Source organism: Orcinus orca, chromosome 11 (assembly GCF_937001465.1).
Source record: "Orcinus orca chromosome 11, mOrcOrc1.1, whole genome shotgun sequence".
Lineage (NCBI taxonomy): Eukaryota > Metazoa > Chordata > Mammalia > Artiodactyla > Delphinidae > Orcinus > Orcinus orca.
Genome location: NC_064569.1, coordinates 883,509 through 905,802, shown reverse-complemented (window position 1 = coordinate 905,802; position 22,294 = coordinate 883,509). Strand labels below are relative to the sequence as shown.

The 22,294-nt window shown below is 50.4% G+C and overlaps 1 protein-coding gene across 14 annotated transcripts in view; it reads right to left on the bottom strand.

Moving 5' to 3' along the window:
• Nucleotides 1–22,294, bottom strand: part of MICAL3 (microtubule associated monooxygenase, calponin and LIM domain containing 3) — a 147,978-nt gene that overhangs the window by 61,161 nt on the left and 64,523 nt on the right. For 3 of the 14 annotated variants that reach the window (XM_049694790.1, XM_049694791.1, XM_049694796.1), the window contains exons 15-24: nucleotides 21,022–21,134; nucleotides 20,870–20,932; nucleotides 20,251–20,424; nucleotides 18,804–18,887; nucleotides 15,864–15,962; nucleotides 14,152–14,208; nucleotides 11,989–12,096; nucleotides 9,614–9,721; nucleotides 8,954–9,140; nucleotides 222–310 (exon numbers count right to left, since the gene is read on the bottom strand). In XM_049694790.1, coding sequence (XP_049550747.1) covers nucleotides 222–310; nucleotides 8,954–9,140; nucleotides 9,614–9,721; nucleotides 11,989–12,096; nucleotides 14,152–14,208; nucleotides 15,864–15,962; nucleotides 18,804–18,887; nucleotides 20,251–20,424; nucleotides 20,870–20,932; nucleotides 21,022–21,134 — 1,082 coding nt within the window. The other 11 variants (XM_049694798.1, XM_049694799.1, XM_049694793.1 and 8 more) reach the window with 10 other exon arrangements.

Here is a 22,294-nt window from a genome sequence, read left to right as displayed (position 1 = left end):
CTCAGGTGGTGCTGGAACATTACCTTACTGAAACCCAACATTAGATTAGGCTTGAAAAGATGCTCCCTCCCCATATCGGACTGTGACCATCTCTCAGGCCCTCCCACTCACAGGAAAGGCAATGCAGTGGCCATTCAGGGCCTGCTGGCCACACCCTGACCTGTCACCACACTGAAACAGCACCTGCTGCCCCCCCGCCCCCTGCGGCCGATCAACATTACCTTTCCAGACAGAGGGGCCACTGCTGGTCTCTTCCTCTGTACAGGCCCGGACAGCCGGTAACAGTAGTGTGGTTTGCAGTAGAATTTACCTGCAGGCAGCAAGGGGCAGGGGAAGAGGGTGAGCAAGTCTCTGAGATTCCCAGCTTGATCCCTGGTCTTGGCACAGTCGTCCGCTCGCCCCGGCACCGGCCTTCCCCAGGCCCAGCCTTCTTGTCCAGGGAGGCCAGGCCCTCCTCTCCCCGTGCCCGGATGTGTGGAGGCCACGGAGCCATCACCCAATCAGGGCTTGGAGCAAAGACCGAAGCCTGCACGGCAGGGCCCGCAAACAAAGTGGCAGTGTGTGCAGAACAAAGATGTGGTCACATGAAGAGCCAGAGGAGCATTTCTGGGGAAACCAAGAATGAACACAAGCGGTGGTGGCCTGAAGGCTGCCGGGGGTGGGGCGGCACCGAACATGAGCCCGCTGGGGCCCTCCTGCCGCCCTTCTGCAAGCACCCGCGAGCCAGCGCCACCCACAGTGGGTCAGGACCAGCATTAAAAACAACGCCAAACAAACCAAAAATCCTACAGTGCACTGTGACTAAAACAAAACAGAATAAAGCCTAATAAAAAGCATCAGCATGCACTGTGGCATCCTCAGAGGCAAGGATTATCTCTCACAGCTCAGCTGTGCCCACCTCGGTTTTCTGGGTCCTAGTGTAACATGTATGTCCTATTGTGGACATGATCAAAAGTTTGAAAAACACCAACCTTGGCTTTTCCCATGAGACTGGTAGTGGGATTCAGTCACTGAGGGTTGTTTTTTCCCGACTCTTTCTTTCCCCCGACTTCCAGCCAAGGCTTTCAAAAATTAAAGGATAGACCCTATTACAGAAACTGTTGAAACAGGAGTAATTCCACTCATCCGTCTCATCTGGAGAGAGTGGCTCCTTTGACAAATGAACTTTCCTATTCCCAAAGTTAAAGTAAGAGGACCTAACCAGAAATACAATAGAATAGATCAATGAACCTGATTTTTTTTTGAAAAGATAAACAAAATTAACAAACCTTTATGAGACTAATTCAGAAAAACAGAGCGAAGACTCAAATAAATAAAATCAGAAATGATCGAAGACATTACAACTGATACCACAGAAACACAGAGGATCGTAAGAAACTGCTAAAAACAATTATATGCCAAAAAGCTGGATAATCTAGTAGAAATGAATAAATTCCTAGAAACATACAACCTATTAAATCTGAGTCTCATGAAGAAACAGAAAATCTGAACAGACCAATATTGAGTAAGGAGACTGAATCAGTAAACAAAACCCTCGCAAAACAGAAAAGCCCAGGACCAGATGGTTTCACTGGTGAACTCTACCAAACATTTAAAGAAGAATTAACAATACTTCTCAAACGCTTCCAAATAACTGAACGGGAGGGAACACTCCCAAACTCATTTTATGAGACCATCATTACCAAAGCCAGATAAGGACAGTACAAGAAAAGAAAATTACAGACCAATACCCCTGATGAATACAGATGTAAAAATTCTCAACAAAATATTAGCAAACCAAATTCAACAGCACATTAAAAGGATCATAGGGCTTCCCCGGTGGCGCAGTGGTTGAGAGTCTGCCTGCCGATGCAGGGGACACGGGTTCGTGCCCCAGTCCGGGAAGATCCCACATGCCGTGCAGCAGCTGGGCCCGTGAGCCATGGCCGCTGAGCCTGTGCATCCGGAGCCTGTGCTCCACAACAGGAGAGGCCACAACAGTGAGAGGCCTGCGTACCGCAAAAAAAAAAAAAAAAAGGATCATACAGCATTACCAAGTGGGATTTATTCCAGGAATGCAAGGATGGTTCAATAGCCATAAGTCAATAAATGGGATTCACCACATTAACAGAGAGAAAAAAAAATGATCATCTCAACAGATGCAGAAAAGCATTTGATAAAGTACAACATCCTCTCATGATAAAAAGTGCTCAAAAAACTTGGTATAGAAGCACTGTACCAACAAAATAAAGGCCATATATGACAAGCTCACAGCTAATATCATATTCAACAGCAAAAGGTTGAAAGCTTTTCTTCTAAGATCAGGAACAAGACAAGGCTACCCACTCTCACCATTCCTATTCAATACTGGAAATCCTAGCCAGAACAATCAGGCAAGAAAAAGAAAAAAAAAGGCTTCCAAATAGATAAGGAAGAAGTAAAACTGTTTTCGTTTGTAGATGATATGATCTTATATACAGAAAATGCTAAAGACTCCACCCAAAAAAACTGCTAGAAATTTAGGAAAGTTGCAGGATACAAAATCAACATATAGAAAACAGTTGTGTTTCTATACACTAACAACGAAACATCAGAAAAAAAATGAAGAAAAAAATCCCATTCATAATAGCATCAAAAAATAAAATAAAATTCTTAGGAATAAACCTAACCGAGGAGATGAAAGACCTATACACTGAAAACTATAAGACTTTGATGAAAGAAACTGAAAACACAAATAAATGGGAAGATATCCAGTGTTCATGGATCAGAATATTGTTATAATGTTCACATTACCCAAAGCCATCTATAGATTCACTGTAATCTCTATTAAAATTTCAATGGCATTTTTCACAGAAACGCAAAAAACAATTGTAAAACTTGTATGGAACCACAAAGGATCCCAAATAACCAAAGCAATCCTGAGAAAGAAGAGCAAAGCTAGAGGCATCACACTTCCTGATTTTAAACTATATTACTAAGCTATAGTAATCAAAACAGTATGGGGACTTCCCTGGTAGTGCAGTGGTTAAGATTCTGTGTTCCCAATGCAGGGGGCCTGGGTTTGATCCCTGGTCAGGGAACTAGGTCCCGCATGCCGCAACTTAAAAAAAAAAAAGTAATGAATTGGGAGATTGGGATTGACATATATACACTAACATGTATAAAATGGATAACTAATAAGAACCTGCTGTATAAAAAATAAATAAAATAAAATTCAAAATAAAATAAAATAAAGTTATTATAGGGACTTCCCTGGTGATCCACTGGTAAAGAATCTGCCTTCCAATTCAGGGGACACAGGTTCGATTCCTTGCTGGGGACCTAAGATCCCACAGCCGCAGGGCAACTAAGCCCGCATGCCACAACTACTGAGCCCATGTGCCCTGGAGCCTGCAGGCCACAACTAGAGAGAAGCCCACACACCACAACGAAGAGCCCATGTGCCGCAATGAAAGATCCCGCATGCTTCAATGAAGATCCTGCATCTCGCAACTAAGACCCAACGCAGCCAAAAATAAATAAAATAAATAAAAAATAAATCTTTGAAAAAAATTGTTATTAAAAAAAATATATCTTGCACACCACAAAAAAGGTCCCAAACTATGGGTTAATCTTCAAAATATATATGGAACTCATATAACCCAATAGCAAAGAACCTAACAACCTGATTAAAAAATGAGCAGGGGAACTGAAGAGTTTCCCAAAACAGACATACAAATGGCCAACATATAGATGAAAAGGGGCTCAACATCACTAGTCATAAGGGAAATGCAAATCAAAACCACAGGATATCACCACATACCAGACAGAATGCCTACTGTCAAAAAGACAAGAGGTAACAAGCGTTGGAGAGGGTGTGGAGAAAAGGGAACCCTCATGCACTGTTGGTGGGAATGTAAATTGGTGCAGCCACTATGGAGAACAGTATGGAGGTTCCTCAAAAAATTAAAAATAGAACTACCATATGATCCAGGAATTCCATTTCTGGGTATTTATCTGAAGAAAACAAAAACACTAATTATAATAAAAGATATATGCACCCCCATGTTCATAGCAGCATTATTTACAATGGCCAAGATACAAGAACAACCCAAGCTTCCATCCACGGATGGATATATATATAATATATATATACATACACATATGTATACACAATGGAATATTATTCAGCCATGAGCAAGGAGGAAATCCTGCTATATGACAACCTGGATGGACCTTCAGGGCATTGTGTTAAGTGAAATAAGTCAGACAGAGAAAGACAAATACTGTATATCACCTACATGTGGAATCTAAAAAAGACAAACTCCGAGAAACAGAGAGTAGAATGGTGGCCAGTAGGGGTGGGGGGAGGGGAAATGAGGAGATATTGGCCAAGGAGTAGGGACTTCCAATTATAAGATTAACAGGTTTGGGGATCTAACGCACAGCATGGTGATCAAAGCAAATAATACTGCGTCATATACCTGAATGTTGCTTAAAGAGTGGGTCTTAAATGTTCTCACCACAGAAGAGTTAGTAGCTATGTGATGGCACAGAGGTGGTAACACTGTGGTTTTAGCCTAGGTTACACTGTGGTGGTAATAACTTTACAAATAAATGTGTCAAATCAACGGGCAGTACACATAAACCAATGTGTCAATTATATCTCAAAAAAAAAGTCAAGGAGATAAATGAATGGCATTCTTCTTCCCTTCTCCTGGTGATCCGATTACATCTCTCTCTCTCTTTTCCCCTCAAAGTAACTGACTTCTGTTCTCCTTTTACGGGTACTTCTCCCCCTCCCAACACTGCATAAATCTTTTAGAAAGAGAGTTTGTGGACTTTCATAATTTCAAATAATATTCATATAGATAGTATATTTTCTGAAATAAGAGTTTCCCACTAGCTCCTGGCACGTAATCAGAACTCAGAGAACCACACCTCCTGTCAGGGGCACTTGAGAGCAAAGGACTATCAACCCCACTGCTTATCTCACTATAAGGGGAGTTGAGTCGTGGGTTATTTTTAGCAGCTTGGACACAATCTCCTTCTACAATCTGTAATAAACCATTTCACTTTTGCGAATTTTGGCCAAGATAAAATGTAATTAGGACAAGACAAAAGTATTGGTGCTTGGATCACACACTACTTTTTGCCTGTCTTGTGTCTCATTCTTTAAGGAACACTCCTCCCTCCTCCACATGACTCTGATGGGGCTGCCAACTACGTGGCCTGACATTACCCAGCACAGAAGTGGATAAATGACCCAGATAGGTCAATCAGAATATCCCCTTTCCCTCCAGCCCACCCCAGGACACGGTGCTCTAGGATCTGGCATGTGGCTAAGTTAGGCTAACAGATTCTTAGGGATGGGGAGAGAGAAGGGGCAGCCCTGCTATCTGCAAGAAAGATGTCAATCTTATGCATAAACTTTAATCTGATCTGGGTTTCCATTACTTTCAACCAAGAGTCTTATTTATTGTAGTATCAGAAAACTACAACCTAACTACAAAACTACAGTTAGGTTCATTCCTTTCTTCTATTTTTCCTCCATTAATTTGCTTTTTTTCTAGTAAAAGAATTCTAGATTTAAAAATACAACTCAATAGACTGACCTACCAGGGAATCCTCATTGAATTGTTACGGTATCCTAAATTAATAAAGTAAAGAGGTTTAGGTTTCAAAAACGAGTCCCATGAGCCTGACCAAAAGGTAAAAAGAAAATTCCAAGCCCTTGTTTTCTCTACGAATGCAGCACAACCTGAGGGGAGGAACACACACACTGAAACCAGAGCTCAGTGCAGGCACCATCCCAGCCACTCAGTGGCGCGTGACCCTCTCAGCACGCGTTTCCTCATGTAGAGCATGAAGACCACACCGTCTCGTGGGGTGAGAGCCATCAATGAGACATCATCTCATGTCCTGCACTGTAGCTGCTCGATTAATGCACCTCAAACCCCTTCCCAAACCCTACCTGGTGATACTTTTTGCTTCTTACGTTAATAACAAAAAGGGCTGATTTTCATCTAACATTTACCATGTGCCAAATACTGTAAGTGCTTTACAACTATTGACTCATTTAATCCTCAAAACCCAGTGAGGCACAGAAAGGCTAAGCCACGCTAGCGAGTCTCGGACAGGACTTGAACATCGGACGCCTGGCTCTTCACAATGGTGCCCATCTCAATCAGCAAGTATGGCCACGCTAACGTCACAAAGCAACCACAAAGCATGGTTGATCCCGTCAAGTCACTGATTTTAGATGGTCTAAGTAAATTCAGGAACCTCGACAATAAACGTAGGAATGACTGAAGATGGAACTGGAGAAAACAGACAGCTAAGAGGCGAGCCTGAGGCAGACGGGCCACAGATTCCTTCCCCCAGCAACTCCAGGTCAGAGCCGTCAGGACAGGTCAGAGCCAGAGATGTTCTGGTCAGGAGGCAGAGGAGCCCTGCCGCCTCTCCGGGGAAAGAACGTGTGGCGACAGGAGGCTGCCCCGTGAGGGTGGGAGGGGCGCACTCCAGCAGAGGACACAGCGAGCGCACGCATGTCAGTGCAACGGAGAAGCGAGCAGCTCGCAGGGGACAGGCAGAAGCAGGGGGCCGGGGGGCAAGCTGGGAGGACGCACGGAGCTCTCAGCCCCGGGGACCGCGGGTCCACCTGTGCCACAGGGGTTGTCAGGGTGAACAGTGGGAGGCCGGGAAGATCTGCTTGTCTCTTTAAGATTCCCTGGGCTGCCCTGTGGGAGCAGACACAGGGCAGTGGCGGGGGGCAGCGGGCTCGTCACTCCCGAGGGCGGCCCTTCAGACCTCCTCAGTGGACGGTGTGTGTTTTCTCTCCTCGAGAGGACAGGAAAGACGTGACAGACACACTGTCTGATTTAGAGTCCTTGTCTTAAGAGGTGGCAGCAGGCAAATAAGCTAGTCTGTGGCAACAGAAAGACTCCATCCTTTTAAAGGGGCTGAAGGGACAAGGGTAAAACCTGGACGCCTCTCTCAAGTGAGTGAGTCCCCACTGACCAGGCCGGAGTTGCCATGGGCCAGAAGCGCTAACCCCAGGACGTCTGACCTGGGGGACCTCAGAGGTCACTTACTGCTGTGTGGACCTGGACAAGTAACTTACAGCTTCTCTGAACTCAGTTTCCTGATGTGTAAAATTACAGCAATAAAGTTAGCTACCTTCCGGTGGTCATGAGGATGAAATGTCACAATATGTTGTTAAGGGCCCGGCACGGGCTGGGTTAACCCCCTCTCTCCGGAGCCACAATCCCTGCCCTTTTCTCTCTCACCTGAGGCTCTTCCATTAGATTTCTGAACCTCATGAGGCTAAACCCTCAGGACCCCTAAGATTCCCTCCTTTCCCAAGTCCAGCTGTCACTGAGGAGGGCGGAGCTGAGGGAAAGGTTCACCTGCGCTGAAGTCTGGGGAGCTGGTCAGGCCCGCTGTCAGGAAGGCCGTGCCTAAGCACGTGGGCCTGCTCGTCCGGCCCCCACACCATGGTCACTCCCCCGGGCTCCGCTGCCCTCTCGCTGGGCACACCGGCTCCTCCGCCCCTCTGCTGAGCCCTCGCCCACCATGCTCCAGAGTCCACGGCAGGATGGCTAAGTAGTTCCTGACCCTCCTGAGCTTCCCGGACTCCTCCTCCTCTGTACTTCACAAAGTTACAGTCTGTACTACGCACCATCACCCTTGGTCACTCCCTTACGCTGCCGGATCATTCCATCAGGACGACCCCTCTTACACCATCTATGCCCTCAGGAGAATGTGGCAAAGGTGTGGCGCACAATCTATGGGCAAAAATACTCGTGGATCGATTCGCTGGGCCTGAAGGGATCTTTCTAGGCAGACCTCGCCGGACAGTTAGAAACACTGCGTGGGCTCCATCTGCCAACCCCATCCGGGGAGAGCAAAGGCACTATCCAAAGACCAGGTGTGTGGGAATACTGATACCTAACAGTATAGACAATTGTCTCACCTCTTCCCTCGCTGGCTGGTGCTTTTCACTAACGTAACAAGAGGACCAGGTGCCACAACAGTAGAGTCAGCTTTTCTCAGGTCACCACTCAGCTCTTCTGGCCGCTCCTTGCTCACTAGTCGAAGAGCCTGGAGGACTGTCTCCTCACCGCAGGGGGCATCCCTCTCCCGTGTGACATCCCCTGACAGTCTCCTCAGTCAGTGCAAGGGACCTGAGGATTTATTTCCCCCTTCTGTTAATCTGGGTCTTTTCATTATTGTTGAATCAGTAAGATGGCCTCTCATAAGGTCCCTTCTGCTTCCTGTAGGAAGGGGCGTAGGAATCACTGATGTCTCCGGTGACCTTTTCCAATTAACCCCAAAGGGTTTTCAGGCGGCAGACACGCCTCTCCATCAGGCTTTGTTACCTGTCTGCATAATTCTCCACCTTCTGCCTTATCAAGGTCATTCCACTATAAAACCAACAAATATCACAAAAGGCCAGGGCTTGAACAGCACAGTAACCAGACTGAGGCCTGGGCAACATGCTCTCAATTCACCAGAGATGCTGATACGAGAGAGCACAGGTGACACTGGGCATAACTCAGGCACCTTCAGGAAGCCAAGGTCTGAGAACAGTGGCAGCGGATACAGTTTCAATGTGCTGTCACTGACCTTAGGCAAGAAATGTGGCTTCTATAAGCCTGTGATTCTTCTTCTCTAAAGCGAACACAAAAAAGACTTACTCTCCTCAGGTCCCTTTTATCTTAAGATCCCCACCGTGAGGTACGACAGCAGGTGTCTATGAAGCCAGGGAAACGATTTAGGTAAACGCATGCCCTTCTCATCACCATGGTCACTGAGTCATCTATGATACAGCTTGGTGACTCTGCAGAAATATTTATAAGAAAGAGTCTGGGAGAAAACACAGACTACAGGGGGGTGGATGGGAAGGCTCAGGAGAGGCAGAAAAGAGAGCATCAGTGTAAGAACGCAGCGGGGGCCCTTGAGTCTGGGTGCGGCCTCCAGCGCGGGGACTCACCGTCCTCGAGGGCGTATGCGTAGGCCGAGAGGCGCAGGGTGGTGGCGCAGTACTCGCACTTGAAGCAGCTCCGGTGGAAGAACTTGCCCTCGGCGCTCAGGCGCTCCATCACGTAGACCCGCTTCCGGCAGAAGTAGCAGGTGTCGCTGCCTCCCAAGTTCTGTGGGAACTCCTTCTTCATGGAGCCCTGGGGGTGGGGGGTGGGGGGACACGCATCAGGCGAGGCCTCCCGGCCCCTCCCCAGGGCGCACAACCCTCCCTACGCGGTTCTGCCTGGGGACGGGAGCCGCGCACCACCACAGGCCGGTGCCTCCAGTGCCCACGCAGCACTTGGCACTGCGTCTGTTCTACACGATTTCATAACAAGCAAACCAAATCCTCTTAACGGATTCTGATCTGAAGGTGTTCCCGTGGTTCTCCATGGACACAGGCCCTGGACTCTAGAGCAATCACTTTAGAGATACTGAGTATGCTGTTCACACAACATTCTAAACAACGGTTTCAGTCCTAGAAGTTCAGTTATAAAATTCAGACAACCTCAAAAAATAATTACCACATGGCACGCAGCAGCCATATATGCCACTGAGCTACTTAGAACAAAGCAGGCTTGTTTACCACAGCTGTCTTATCTAGACAGACAGTGCCCTTAGTGTATCTTACCAGTTCCTTCTTGTCTAGAAGGGTTTTAGGCTGTTCTTTCCTTTGAAGCTGATTGGCTATCTGCTCAGCCAATGAGCTCACTCCGCCCGTGTACATCTTTATATACTTCTATTGGTTGGAGATTGTTAAACGACCAGAAAGAAGGGAAATGAGAAGGAAAAAAATAAATAAATTAAGAAGACAGGGGAAAAAAATCTTCGAAAGGTATAAAATGAATACAAGGTGCAGCAACAAACATGCCAACACAGTGCCCACGAGCAGGGGACTAGGTGTCAGTGTCCACACACCGGTGTCAGCACAGGCGGGAGCGATGGCCACAGAGACAGTGAAATTCAGGACGGAGAACCTGGTCTCTCATGTCCCTCTGGACGAAGTGCGGGGGATGTGGAGGCGGGACGACAAGATGGATGCAAACAGAGTGAGAAGGGCCTACCACCCAGCGGCTCAGATTACACACAGAGAACCTCAAAGAACCTAAGAGAACACCTCACTTAAGGCAGCGGGCACCAGACTGAAGGCACATCCCAGGGCCTGGGAGAGGACCTGGGGAGTTATTTCCTCATTTAGAAAGAAAGTAAGGCCGACTCTCCATCTGGGTAACGGATGCCAACAGCCCAGTGTCACCGGGGATGACAGCCGTCTTCACTATGACCTCCTTCGCTCAGGGCCCCTGTCCTGTGCACCAGAGGCCCCCGGGCTTTACCAGGAAGAACCGTTCTCTGCCCGTTCTCCCCATGGAGACTTCTGTGTTCCCCTGAGCCCTGAGACCAAGCCTTCCGGACCAGCTGGGGCACTGCTGACACGGCTGCTGTGGAAGCCAGAAAGTGTTTCTAGTCCAGGAGGGGTTATATCTTTATACGTTGAAACAAGATAAAAGAAAAAAAATCCAACCACCTCAATCCTCTTTCTAGCAATGTTGAAAAAGCAGCAGGAGAAAACTATAAATTTCAATGGCAAACCTTCCTGTGGGAGCCCAGCTTTGAGCTCGTCCTGTGCGGACGGCCCAGACACCCAGTGTGTATGACACGCCTCTCAGCAGCTGTGTGCCCGCCGGGTCTGAGGAGCCCTCACTCTAATTCCAAATCCAAAACATGCCGGGAGCAGTTGTGCTGGGGATGCCAACAACCCCATCAGGAAACGGTCTGAACACACGAAACCGTGTGTAAAAGAATCACCAGCCTGAGCAATGGCACGTCCTGGGCGGGGCAGGGACAAACCAGAGGAATGCCCTAGGGGGAAACTGACCCGGTGTAAATACAAGCACGACAGCAGCACAAATGAGCAAACGATTCTCCAAGGTTCAGCTGGAACTGAGGAGTCAATTATATTTTCAATTTAAAATAAGGCGATTTCCAAAGGATAGTGCCATCTGCTCGTTAACTCCACAGCTTATACCCATCTGTGGTCGAGAAACACAAGTGGCTCTTAGACCTAAGCCTTCTTTGGATTAGAAACATTAGGGAAGCTTAAGCCTGGAACAGACAGGAACCCAGGCACAGCCAAGCTGAGCATCGAACAGCTGACGCCAGGGAGTAGGAAACTGCAGCAGATGAGTGGGAGCGTGGACCAGATGCCAAGTCTGAGGCTGGGACACTGGGCAAGCCCAGGGTCCTCCCTGTTCAGCCAGGACCCTGCTCTCCCATCAGAACCAGCACTCTCAGCAAGTATAGCCCAGGGCTGCTAGTGCAAAGGCATCTGTCAACTTCAGTTCTCAGCGATGTGACAGTACTGACGAGCACACCCCTAAGAGAGGTGGAGACTCGAGTCCTATTTGTTTCTGGCATGAAAAGCAGATGGTTTTCCTCTCCCCACTCTTAAGAAACAGTCGAAATGTAGTACTCTCTGGACTTATACTGTGGCCACCACACATGCGTATCATTCTCTACAGTCTGCTACCAGCTCAAGAACAGGAAACAAACAGAAAGGACAAAAGCCCCTGCAATCTCTCTGTAAACTCGTCCACAGCTGGGTCAGTTCCATCATAGGAAACAGCAGAGCTCTTCCTTAAGAGATTACAATTCAAGAGGCACCCAGAATACTGTGTATCCACCACTCTCTTTAAGAGATTTAATTACACAATGGTTCATATTTTATAACACATTAATAGGAAGAGGTCTGGAGTTAAAAAAAGCTAATGGCTACAAAGTGCTTTCTCATTATTTGATACAGTTGGACTATAATGAAAATGGGTTGACTGGGACAGAATTTGCTGCAGTGAAGCTAGCAGCCTCCTTAACTCAGGTGGACGCCTACCGACCTCACATGCATGACGGACACACACAACTGGATTCCTAAGGAGACAGGCTGCCGTTCGTGTGGGTGAAGAAAGTGCAGGCTGAAGAGGACGAGCCTGGCCAAGCCCTGGGCCCCGCTACCTGTCGGAGGAAGTCAGAGGAGGGAGAGGCAGGGCGGCTGGCGGAGCGGAGGCTTAGAGAAAGCTCCCACTGGTCGACAAAAAATCGACGAGAAGGCTCAGGCTCTGGCTATAAAATACAAGACGGAGAAAAAAATCAAAGGAAACGTTAAGTTAAAAGTTACACGCTGACCTGAACACAAGGAACACAGACCCTTTATCTGGATGACAAATGCAGTATAGAAACGCTCTTAGTTCCAGAAGCATCAGTGGCTCATTCCAGGCTCCCACTGTGCCTCACACTCACAGCCACACCCACACTGGAACACGGCCCCCCAGGAAACCTTGTCTGCACCCCTGCTCTCAAGTGCACAGTGCTGCCAGCCAGCAGGCAGTGTCCTATTCACACGTCCTGTGTGCCCTGCAGAGCCCCTCACGGCCTGGGCTGGAATTTCTCTTGAGCACAAGGAGATTCCACCGGCTCGTCACTCTGCTGGCCTTAAGAGGAGCAGACAGGAGACGACAGCTCTGGAGCAAAGCTCGCTTTCTCCATAAAAGCCAGGAAAGGGGCCCCTCCTCCTCCTCCTGGTGGGGCTCAGATACAGAGCTTGCCCCGGAGCTGGCCCCAACCCTCTGCAGACTGCATGCAGCACGTGGAGCAAAAGTGGGCCCAGCAGCCAGGCACTGTCCGGTCCCCAAGCCAGGAGGGGCTGCGAGCTTGGCGAGCAGTAACCGCTTCGCTGCCTGCAGGTTCGGGCTGAGATACCTGCGGGCCGCAGGGAAGAAGCACCCCTCGGCCTTCAGCTCGCACTAACTTCAAAGCTTCAGGCGTGTCACGGGTGATGGGGGGTGTCACCAGCCTCTGCTCCAGAGGCTCAGAGAGAAACTCCCTGGACGGCAGCGAGCAGGCAAGCGCACAGCTGGACTGGTGGGCGGTAGAGGGAGAGTCCGGGAAGGAACAAAAACAGTGACCCCCCAGGAGTACCTGGATTGGAACCCTGCACCGAAGACCCTGGAGACCAGCCCACCGGGGAAATGAAGGAAAACTCCCGCCAACCCTGCTGCTTCCTGAGCTCCAAATCCCACCTGTCCTCGGTGCCCTGCAGCCCCAACTTCTACCAGCTTCCCCATTCAATCTCTCTTTCCTCCACCTACTTCCCTCCGCTCCCCACTGAGACCCTGTTTCATCCAAGACCATCAGCACCTCCTCAGATAGGCATTCCCCAAAACGGAGGGCATTGCCCTGTGCAGTCAAAGTGCCTAGCTTTCTTCTTGACAGGAACCAGCCTGGGAAGAAGGAAGAAAGGCTGGGCACAGGCAGTGAAGCTGTGGGTGACACGGGTGACATGGAAAGGCCCCCCTCCCCCACCCCGGGCCTGCTTCCTGCCTGGCAACTGGTAGGAAGACAGTGCTACCACTACTTTCCTAATGGGTCCAGGAGGGAACCAGACTTACTGCTCAGCCATGAGGGCATTTCTCAGAGAGCAAAGGCAGAGGGGGAGGCAAAAATAAGAGGAGAGGGCCCATGTGAAATGAACAGTTAGAGATGATTCTTCATTCTGGCTGCAGAGCTACACCCACTCAGGCCTCCATTTAAGGGTAACAATAACAACCAAAACAGTTTCATAGTCAGCAGGTTTTGAGATGAGCATCTCTGCAACTCGTCAGATCATACGATGGCCAGGTGTGCTCAGGCATCTCCCTACTAGCGTCTCGAACAGATACCACTTTTCATTATGGACCCTGTCTTGTCATCACCTTCCTTCCCCGCCCCGTCCTCTTCACACCTCAAGAATCCCCATGCTCTAAGAGCTTTGGCTTTCTCAGCATTTCTGCGTCAGGATCCCGGAAGTAGCCAAGCAAGCGCCTCCTGCTTACTGACCTCGACCCTTCCCCAGAAGCCAAAGGTGCGTATCTGGGAGTGGGAAGGGGGCGCAGGGAGGGGAAGAGGCCGCTCACAGGGCACAAACTCTCAGGGTTCCTATCTGGTCTGACGCTGAGTGGATGGATGTTCCACTGTGAATGCTATTTGCAAGGGTCATCACTGTAAGCGAAAAGAGTCCCGGCTCTTGGCTGGGAGACCAGAGTGTGGAAAAAGCAAGGAGAGGGGCCACGCCTGCGCCCCCACCCCAGCGTGCCGCATCTGTGTGGCTGCCAGCACCCCATGCCACAGTCGTGCTTTTACCCTCTCGTGGTGGGGACTCTGCTTGCCACGGCTGTCAGCATCAAGATCGCTGTACGTCTGTTGGCAACAAAATAGAAACTTAAGCTCCATCCAAATGCTCTATCTGGACCTACTAAGTGACAGCCCCAGAAAGTGAGAGCTCATTTCAACACATAAGCTGTTGTCTACTGGTCCCCAACCCCAAGTAACCACAGTCCCGTCTACATCAAATCCTGTGACCCAAGGGCAGCTCTGCAGAGCTGTTCTCCCACCTGGCCTCCAACGAGGTCAGCTACGTGGATAAATAAGGAACTACGGTTAGTACACAGGTGGAACAAACATATTTCTTTCACACAGCGGCACGTGATCAGAGGCATTCAACGGAAGGCTAACAGGAGAGGCAGGTTAGGAGGGTGAAGCTTCCACACCAAGGCATTAGAGGCGACAACAGCCCACGGGAGACTCCAAGAGCGCACAGCACTAAGGGGCGAGGGGAGCACAGAAGCTGCACCCAAGAGGCTGGGGACCGTGACCCAGGCCCACGCCGCCTCCGCTGCCCTGAGGAAACCACTAACACAGTGACGTGGGGTTGGGCCGTCTAGGCCCCTAGTCACTCTCTGGATAGCCCAGCACTCACCGTATGGCCCTGCCCTGCTGCAAGAACTGACCCGGAGCTCCCGACGTGGCCACTCTGTTGTCCAGAGCCCGTGAGCGCGCAGTGTCCGCGGGCAGGACGAGGCCGGGGCTCGGGCTCCAGAGTCACACCACTTGGGTTCAGCTCCTAGCTCTCTGCTCACTGTGTGACTTCGCACAACTACTTGGCCCCCCTAGCCTGCACCACGGTCTCCTCATCTGTAAAAGGTGAGGATAACAGGACCTGCCTCGTAGGCTTATTGTGAGAACAGACCAAGATGACACAGGAAAAGCACTGAGAACACTGCCTGAGTCAGAGGAAATGCCCCACGTTGGTTCTTGGGCAGAGACAGGGCCCAGGGTGGTCACTACCCTACAAGGGTTCAGCGTCCAGACCCAGGGACATAGGCTGGGCCCCTGCATATCAGACACATTATGGGATCACCTTCTAAATAGGCTACCATAGCTGAGAAAATGTCTTTCCACAGATCCTACCTTCAAAATCAGTGTTTTACTTTATAGGGACATACAACACAAGTGAAAAAAGCCGTTCTATAAACGCACTTCATACGAGCGTGCTGGCCGCAAAGCACGTGGGGTTAACTCGCCTTGAAGCACTTCTCCAGTGGTCTGCCTGGACAGTGAGTGGGGCGGACGGAAAGGGCAGCTGTTTGTTGGCAAAAGCTGGATAAGCAAGAGGCAGGGCTCTCAAAATCAGAAGGAGCCAAACTCACAGAGTGGAGCCCTATAAAAAGCTTCCCAACATTCACCTTAACAGTATCTCCTTGGGCAGCAAGACAAAAATGGCTGATTTCAATGGGGTTACATAAAAATGCTCTCCAGGGCTTTTGGACCTCGCATCTGTGTCAAGTACAGTTTAAATTTTAGTTTGTGGCTGCACAGTTGTAGTCCTGTGATGCGGGACTAGATTAAACTACCCAGGGTTTGAACGGACGATGTGCTATCCTGAGGCCCACAGGCAAAGGTCGTTTCGCCAGTAAGTCATCACTGAAATGAGGGGATCCTGACTTGGTCTCTCCCCTGGCCACCCACACAGGCAGGCAGGCACACAGGACAGCGGAGCATGCAGAGGGGGTCACCTGCTGGTCGCCACGTGCCCGACAGGGAGGCGGAGTAGGAGGAGGAGAGAGAGTGATCACTTTTTTGGGGCAGGTCCGAGAATGCTCCTTTTCCTGTCGCTTTTACGCCAATAGACACAAACAGAGAGAACACAGGTGAAATGGTGGCCACGTTGAGGCTGGGTCTGGAAGGACTGAAGGCATTTGCCAAAAGCATCCCAGAGGCCCTTCCCCACCCATCCATCCTCAGCACAAACTAGCGTGTTCAGGCAGGGGCCTGTCCCGCCTGTCGTGGCCTCGGGGCAGAGGTGCTCTGTCTGCAGATCCCAGAGTCATCTCTGCAGCCACTGCGGGGTCAGGACTTGCACAGCAGCACTTTCTAAATGCCAGGGACCAGGGCATATTCTTCTCTGCTGGCTTATCAGGGAGGCTGGGGGGTAAAAGGGGCTCAGTTACAAGTAGAGAGAAGGGCACACAGACTCCCGTTACGGGGGGAGCGTGGCGACTGCTGCCCACAGCGGGGGCGCCCGGGCACCTGCAGCAGCAGACCAGCACCTCCTGGGCCACCCACGCCCACGTCCTGCCACTGCTTCCCCCTGCTCAGTCCCCTCACTCACACGCGGAAGGTTCTGGGAGACGACCACAGAAATACAAGAACGAACAGGAAACAGGGTATAAAATTAACACCTTTCGCTAACTGACACCACACAATGTCTGTGGATCACTTTCCCACGGTGTCCGCTTCCTGTGAACCTGTCTCTGATTGACAGAACCCTGCAGTGCTAAAGGAACCACCAGATTCCCGAGTCAGAGGAAGCCTCAGGTTCCTCACGTCCAGAGCTACCGTGTGAGGCGGCTCCCAGCAAAGCCTGGAGGGGAAGAGGCCACAGAACCCACTCCTCTGTCTGTTCCCACACCACTGACCATCTACAGCCAAACCAAGGCTGCTTAACCGCAGAATTCGCCTGCAGGACCCATTTCTGAGATCAGAAGGGGATGAGGTGGGGAGGGAAGAGCCGGGTGACGCCACAGAAGGTGACGAGAAGCGAGCATCCCCACACTCTTCCTCACCACTGTGCTCGCCACACCCGCCTGCCTCAGTTGGAGCCGCTTCCAGGGGAACAGCAAGTGAGTCACAGGAAGGCACGCCGTCAGCCCCCAGGGCGCACCCCTGGACTTCCTGTGCCCCTGGACTGGTGCGTCAACTGGCGTGGCCCTCCAGTGCTCTGTCTTTCAGGGGATAAATGGGCAAAGCAAGGCTCATAACGCCATCCCTGACTTAGCACTGGGGATAAGTCGTTTGTGAACACATCTCAGGAGGACGTGAGAGCTGTGTGACACGGGTCCTCTCACAGCCCAGCACATTACAATTCCGCTCTACACATAGGATCTAACGGGGTCCAGCTACCCGGCTGCTGCTCCTGACCGGCATCTCCGGTACCCCTTCCCCAGACCAGGCTTCACTTTAAGGGTCTGTTCGGCCTGGAGAGCCTGGCGGTACATACTCAACGCCACCAACCGTGATCACAAATCACCTGGGTGCGTCAGGCAGCACCCGCACAGGGTGGAGGCTCCCAGCCGCTGCAGCAACAGGAGAAGCAGGGCTCTGGGCACCCCTGCAGCCCAGCACCCAGCGGAAGCCAAGCCCATCTTCCACGGGACGGAGGCAGCAGTGGCGGTCGAGCCAGCCCCTCGGGTCCCTGACCCGGGCTTCCTGGGATGCCCACCCAGAGCCACTCCAGGACGTGCCACTCAGAGTCACCTCTTCACCCACCAACTGTGCTTCCCTGTCTCAGTCCACCTCCGTGACTAGTGTAAGAACCTGGGAATGTAGTGCAGAGTTCACCTTCCCCTTTAGTAATACTCAATTCAAGACTGACCTTCAAATCATACCTTCCACCTAGACTTCAAAGGTCTACCCTAGGCAAAGGGTAAGTAAGGAAAATAGAAGTGAATTTCTAATGAGTTTTCCTCAGAAGACCTCCCCTCCCCAAGCATGGGGAGAGAGGCAGCTTGGCTTCATGGTGACTTTGGACGCTGCTCCCAAGCTTCCACCTCAGCCTCACGGGCCCTGCCTTAACGTGCATATTATCAAAAGAAAAGTCAGAAAGAAACATTCTGCCCTAAGTGTAATTCAACTCAAATCTAACTCACCACTCCCCAGCACCTCCCATCACAGGAGGGAATCAGGGTCAGCCCCTCTGACTGCTCAGAACCCCAGTCCTCAGCGATTCCAAACCAAGAGACAGCAAACCCAGGCCGCACTCAGGGCTGTGACATGGGGGGAACAGAGCAGAGGCCTCCCATCGCTCTGGCGGGTTTCCTGTTCCCCGCCAGGCGCCAGCCCCTCTTTCTTTCCGCCCCACTCTATACTATGTAGGAGAAGCAGCTTTACAGGAGATCTTGCAGAAACTTTAGTGAAAATTTCCAAAAAGAGTATTTTAAATGTGGACAAAACACTGAGAAAACGCCCATGATCATCTCTGTCCATGATCTGAAACAAGGAAAAAACCAGTTTGAGACTATTTCTTGGGTAACATTTTCCTGTTTAACACGAGAAGACCACTGCCCCGAGCCCCAAGCTCTAGAAACTCGGGATTGTCCTCCAGGGGTCACGCGGATGCGTTTCAGCCAAAGGTCAACTTGGGACAAAGGTTATAACAGCAAAACCCCAAAGGCTAAGTACCTGAACACAGGTACCACATAACTTCAGCTAGTTTCAACACCAATATAACAGCCCACCCTTTTCACGGGTTTCCCAAATCCCAAGGAGTTAAACAAGTCATGCAATACTATCAGTAGTGTCTGTTAAACCTTCCCCCAGAGTCGCCACTCAAATGAGCACAGAGATCCCCACCCCGTGACCTAGGGCTCTACAGTGCAGGCCCCACCCGGCTGGCTCGGAGGAGGAGCAGGTGGGAAGGCCCAGCACCCATTCTGGTCCCTGGGCAGTTCCTTTACCTGTTTCCACTGGGGGGCGGGAGCAGGGCGGCCCTGCTCAGGCAGGCAGCAGGACGGCTGGCTGAGCCCACGCTCTTGTGTCGGCTGTGACACACAGGCCAAGTATTGGATAGGGGACAGGACACGGAGACAAAAAAAAAAAAAAAAAAAGCATTACGGTAGCAGACACAAAAATGGTTCTCCCGGAGGATAGACACTCATCTAAGAACTGAAGGAGGGTGCACAGAATTAGCTCTAGGAAGTTACACTTACAAAGGAAAATCCTCCCTCCCCAACTCGGGCGAAGCCAAATGCAAAAGAAAAGACAAACAGAAACTGTAATTCTGATTATCCTTTTCCCAAGCTCAATGCTCTGAGCCTAAACCACTAATTCTGGCTTGGAAAATGAATCTTACCACTCAAAATGAGTGGGGACACACTTCCTCTAGTGGAGAGCACCCCAGCCTTGCTGAGGAGGATGGAACCTGGGCTGCTACGGCCGCCCGGCAGCCTCACACGTTCACAATCGAGCCTGCACGCTCTCTGTGGGCCTCGGCACGAACGCCTGGAGCGTGAGGATCTAACCAAGCACTAGACGTGGGAAGAAGTCAGTGATGGGGTCGGCCTGGTCCCTGGTCCACAGGAACAAGGGCTGGCGCACGTGGCGAAGATGAAGAGGTGCTCCCCGCACACGGAGTTTTAGAAGAAATGTTCATTGTGGATCTCACAATGCCTGTACCTCCTCTTGTGAGAAGCCTTAGTGACTTTTAGACAAGCAAGAGGAGAGACGAGACCTAACAGACATGGCAGTCCAGCCCTCGGCAGGACTTGGGGAGTGAGGGCAGTCCACGGAGAACCTTTACAGTGCTCACACTCGTGACCTAGTTCAAGGACAGTTAGGAAAACCACGTGCAACACACAAGAGTGTCTACCTCTCTGCCCTTCATCAAAGATGAGAAACAACTAAACATCCAGCACCAGAGGAGGAGTTAGGAAAAGCATGGAGCACACACTTTGGAAGAGGCTTATAGAGTTTGGAACATGGAAATACACCCAAAGTTACATGAAGAAAGCAGAACAGGAAAGTGTACGTTAAGAATGACCTCAACCATGAAAACAAGAATGCACTAAAAAAGGACCAGAAAGAAACATAGCAAAATATTAACAGAATTATAGGGGCCTTAATTACACTTTCCAGTATTTTCCTCAATAAGCAGGTACCTCTTATATTACTTACGTATGCATGTATGTGAACACACACCTACGTACACAGACCTGGACACCCCGTTTTAAAGATCCTCAGGTGGGCCTGGCTGGTAAGGACAGGAACCCTCGTCCCTGCCCCACGCAGACGCCAGTCTCGAGCCCTGAGCCCTCAGGACCGGGAAGTTCCCCGTCTCACTCACTAACCCCCCTTTCCTCTGTGGCCAGCCCAGGTCCGGGCGGGCGAGGTGTGAGCCGGGCTTACCTGTCTCCTCACGCCCGTGGACTGCGCGGGCGCGTTCTCCTCAAACTTGGCCAGCAGCTGGGTCGCCATGTACTTCACCTTGTTCTGGTTGCCAAGGGCCACATCCACCCTCCGGTCGCTCAGTGTGCTCACCAGCGTAGGCCTTCCTCCTCTGTAGCCCCGGGGTGCGTCCTCCTGGTGAACAGGGGTATCAAGAGCCAGCCTCGGTTAGAGGAGCCCCTGCCCACACCCCAGGGCCTGGCACAGCGGCTGGTCCCTGCTTTAGGTCGAGCTCAGTGGCTCTCCTCAAGGTTCAAATCTCAAGATGGCCTCGGGCCCAGGGGCAGTATGAAGAGGTACTCGGGCTCTTGCTGGTGTGGTCACATCCCAGGAAAGCTGCTGCCCTTCGCCACATATGGGATTCCAAAGAGACAGGAAGGCCCAGAGCACATGTGTGCGTTCCCTGGATGCTCTCCAAAAAATTACACAAAGGCAAAAGGCCACAGAAAGCATCTGTGCACAACAATTCTCACAAAGAGTGAACTGAAAAGATCTAGCAATACCGATTTGGGAATTAAGCGTTTCAGCCAAGGAGGGCAATTCAGTACAATCTTTCTGGCAAATTCCAGATATTTCTCACCTCTTCCGACTGGCTGGTCTTTCTCCTCTTCCCAGCACCATCCAAGTCCTTTTCCTTTTTGTCCTGCACCAAGAGCAAAGGGAAACCGCATTCCTCTAGTCACTGCACTGTACCATTAGTTCTGCAGCTGGAGGAAAAACCCTTCCACTTACCTTGGGAGAGCGCTTCCGAGAAATGGTCTGCCCCAGCTTGCTCAGGAAGGAGATAGGGGATTTAGTGCTGGCTACCAGGACGGCCCTCTCCTCAGCATTCAGGTCCAAGGCGTCTGTGGGTAGAAACCAGCAGTGTCCAAGGACAGCCCTGAGGGTGCCTCCTTGCAGGAGGCTCTCAGAACCTCAGGAAGCTCTGAGGGTTCGTGCACTCTGAACCCCACAGAGAAAATGCACACGGAGCCCTGGACGCTGGGCCTTCTCTTCTCCATCCATACAAACAAAACCAACTCTTGCCCCAATCCACTTCAGTCACAAAAACCTCCACTTTTGCTTTTCAGACGCTGCAATCTGCTTGCTGATTACAACAGAGTGCCGAAGCCTCACTTCAAGATGAAAAGTTCAGGTCGGGAGAGAAAGGGAGGGTCATCGGCGGGGAGGAGACGGGACTCAGGTCATGGGTTCAGGGTGTGCTTGTTGATGTCAGAGTTGTGCATGTCTGTTGTAAGAACTGCATCTCTAATGAAAGAAAGCCACAGATGTCTACAAGTACATGGGCCAGAAGCACTGGAGAATGGTACCTAAACTCTGTGGGTTCCAATGTTTTATTAGTAACAATAGCAATGTTGAAATAATAATTGAAACTAATAATACATTGCTAACATTTGTTTAAGTGCTTCCATTCGCCAAACACTCTTCTTAGCGTACTACAATCTAGCCATGTACATATTATCCCCACTTTACAGATGGGGAAACTGAGGCACAGGGAAGTTTAGTGACTTTAGGTGGAGGCAATGGGATGTAAACCAGGTCAGGTACCATGGTCAACACTTGTAAGCATCATGATGCTTACTCAGTCTGTTTTCTGACAGCCTGAGGGCCAAGGGAAGATTTTTGGAAACACTAAAAGGTAGGAGAAGAAAGAGAAGACAGAAAAGGAACAGTTAACAGAAGAAAGAGAACAAAGCAAGTATAGTCCGGGATCACAGAAGCCAAGAGGAAGAGAGAATTTCAAGAGAAAGGATGTCATTCCAAGGGCTGAACAACGCAGAACAGCTGGGTACCTGAGAGGTGAGAGAGGAGGGAAGAACATGCATCTGGTGATTCTTCACGACCACGGACAACAGTTTTGGCCGGGTTGCAAAGGGTCACAAAGATTAGGCAGTGAGGAAGTCCAGGCCACAGCAAAAGCACCTTTTCAAAAAGTCTGGTTCTGAGAGAAAGGGAACAAGGGTGGTGGAGTCAAGGACAAGGTTCTAGACGGGAATGCTCATGG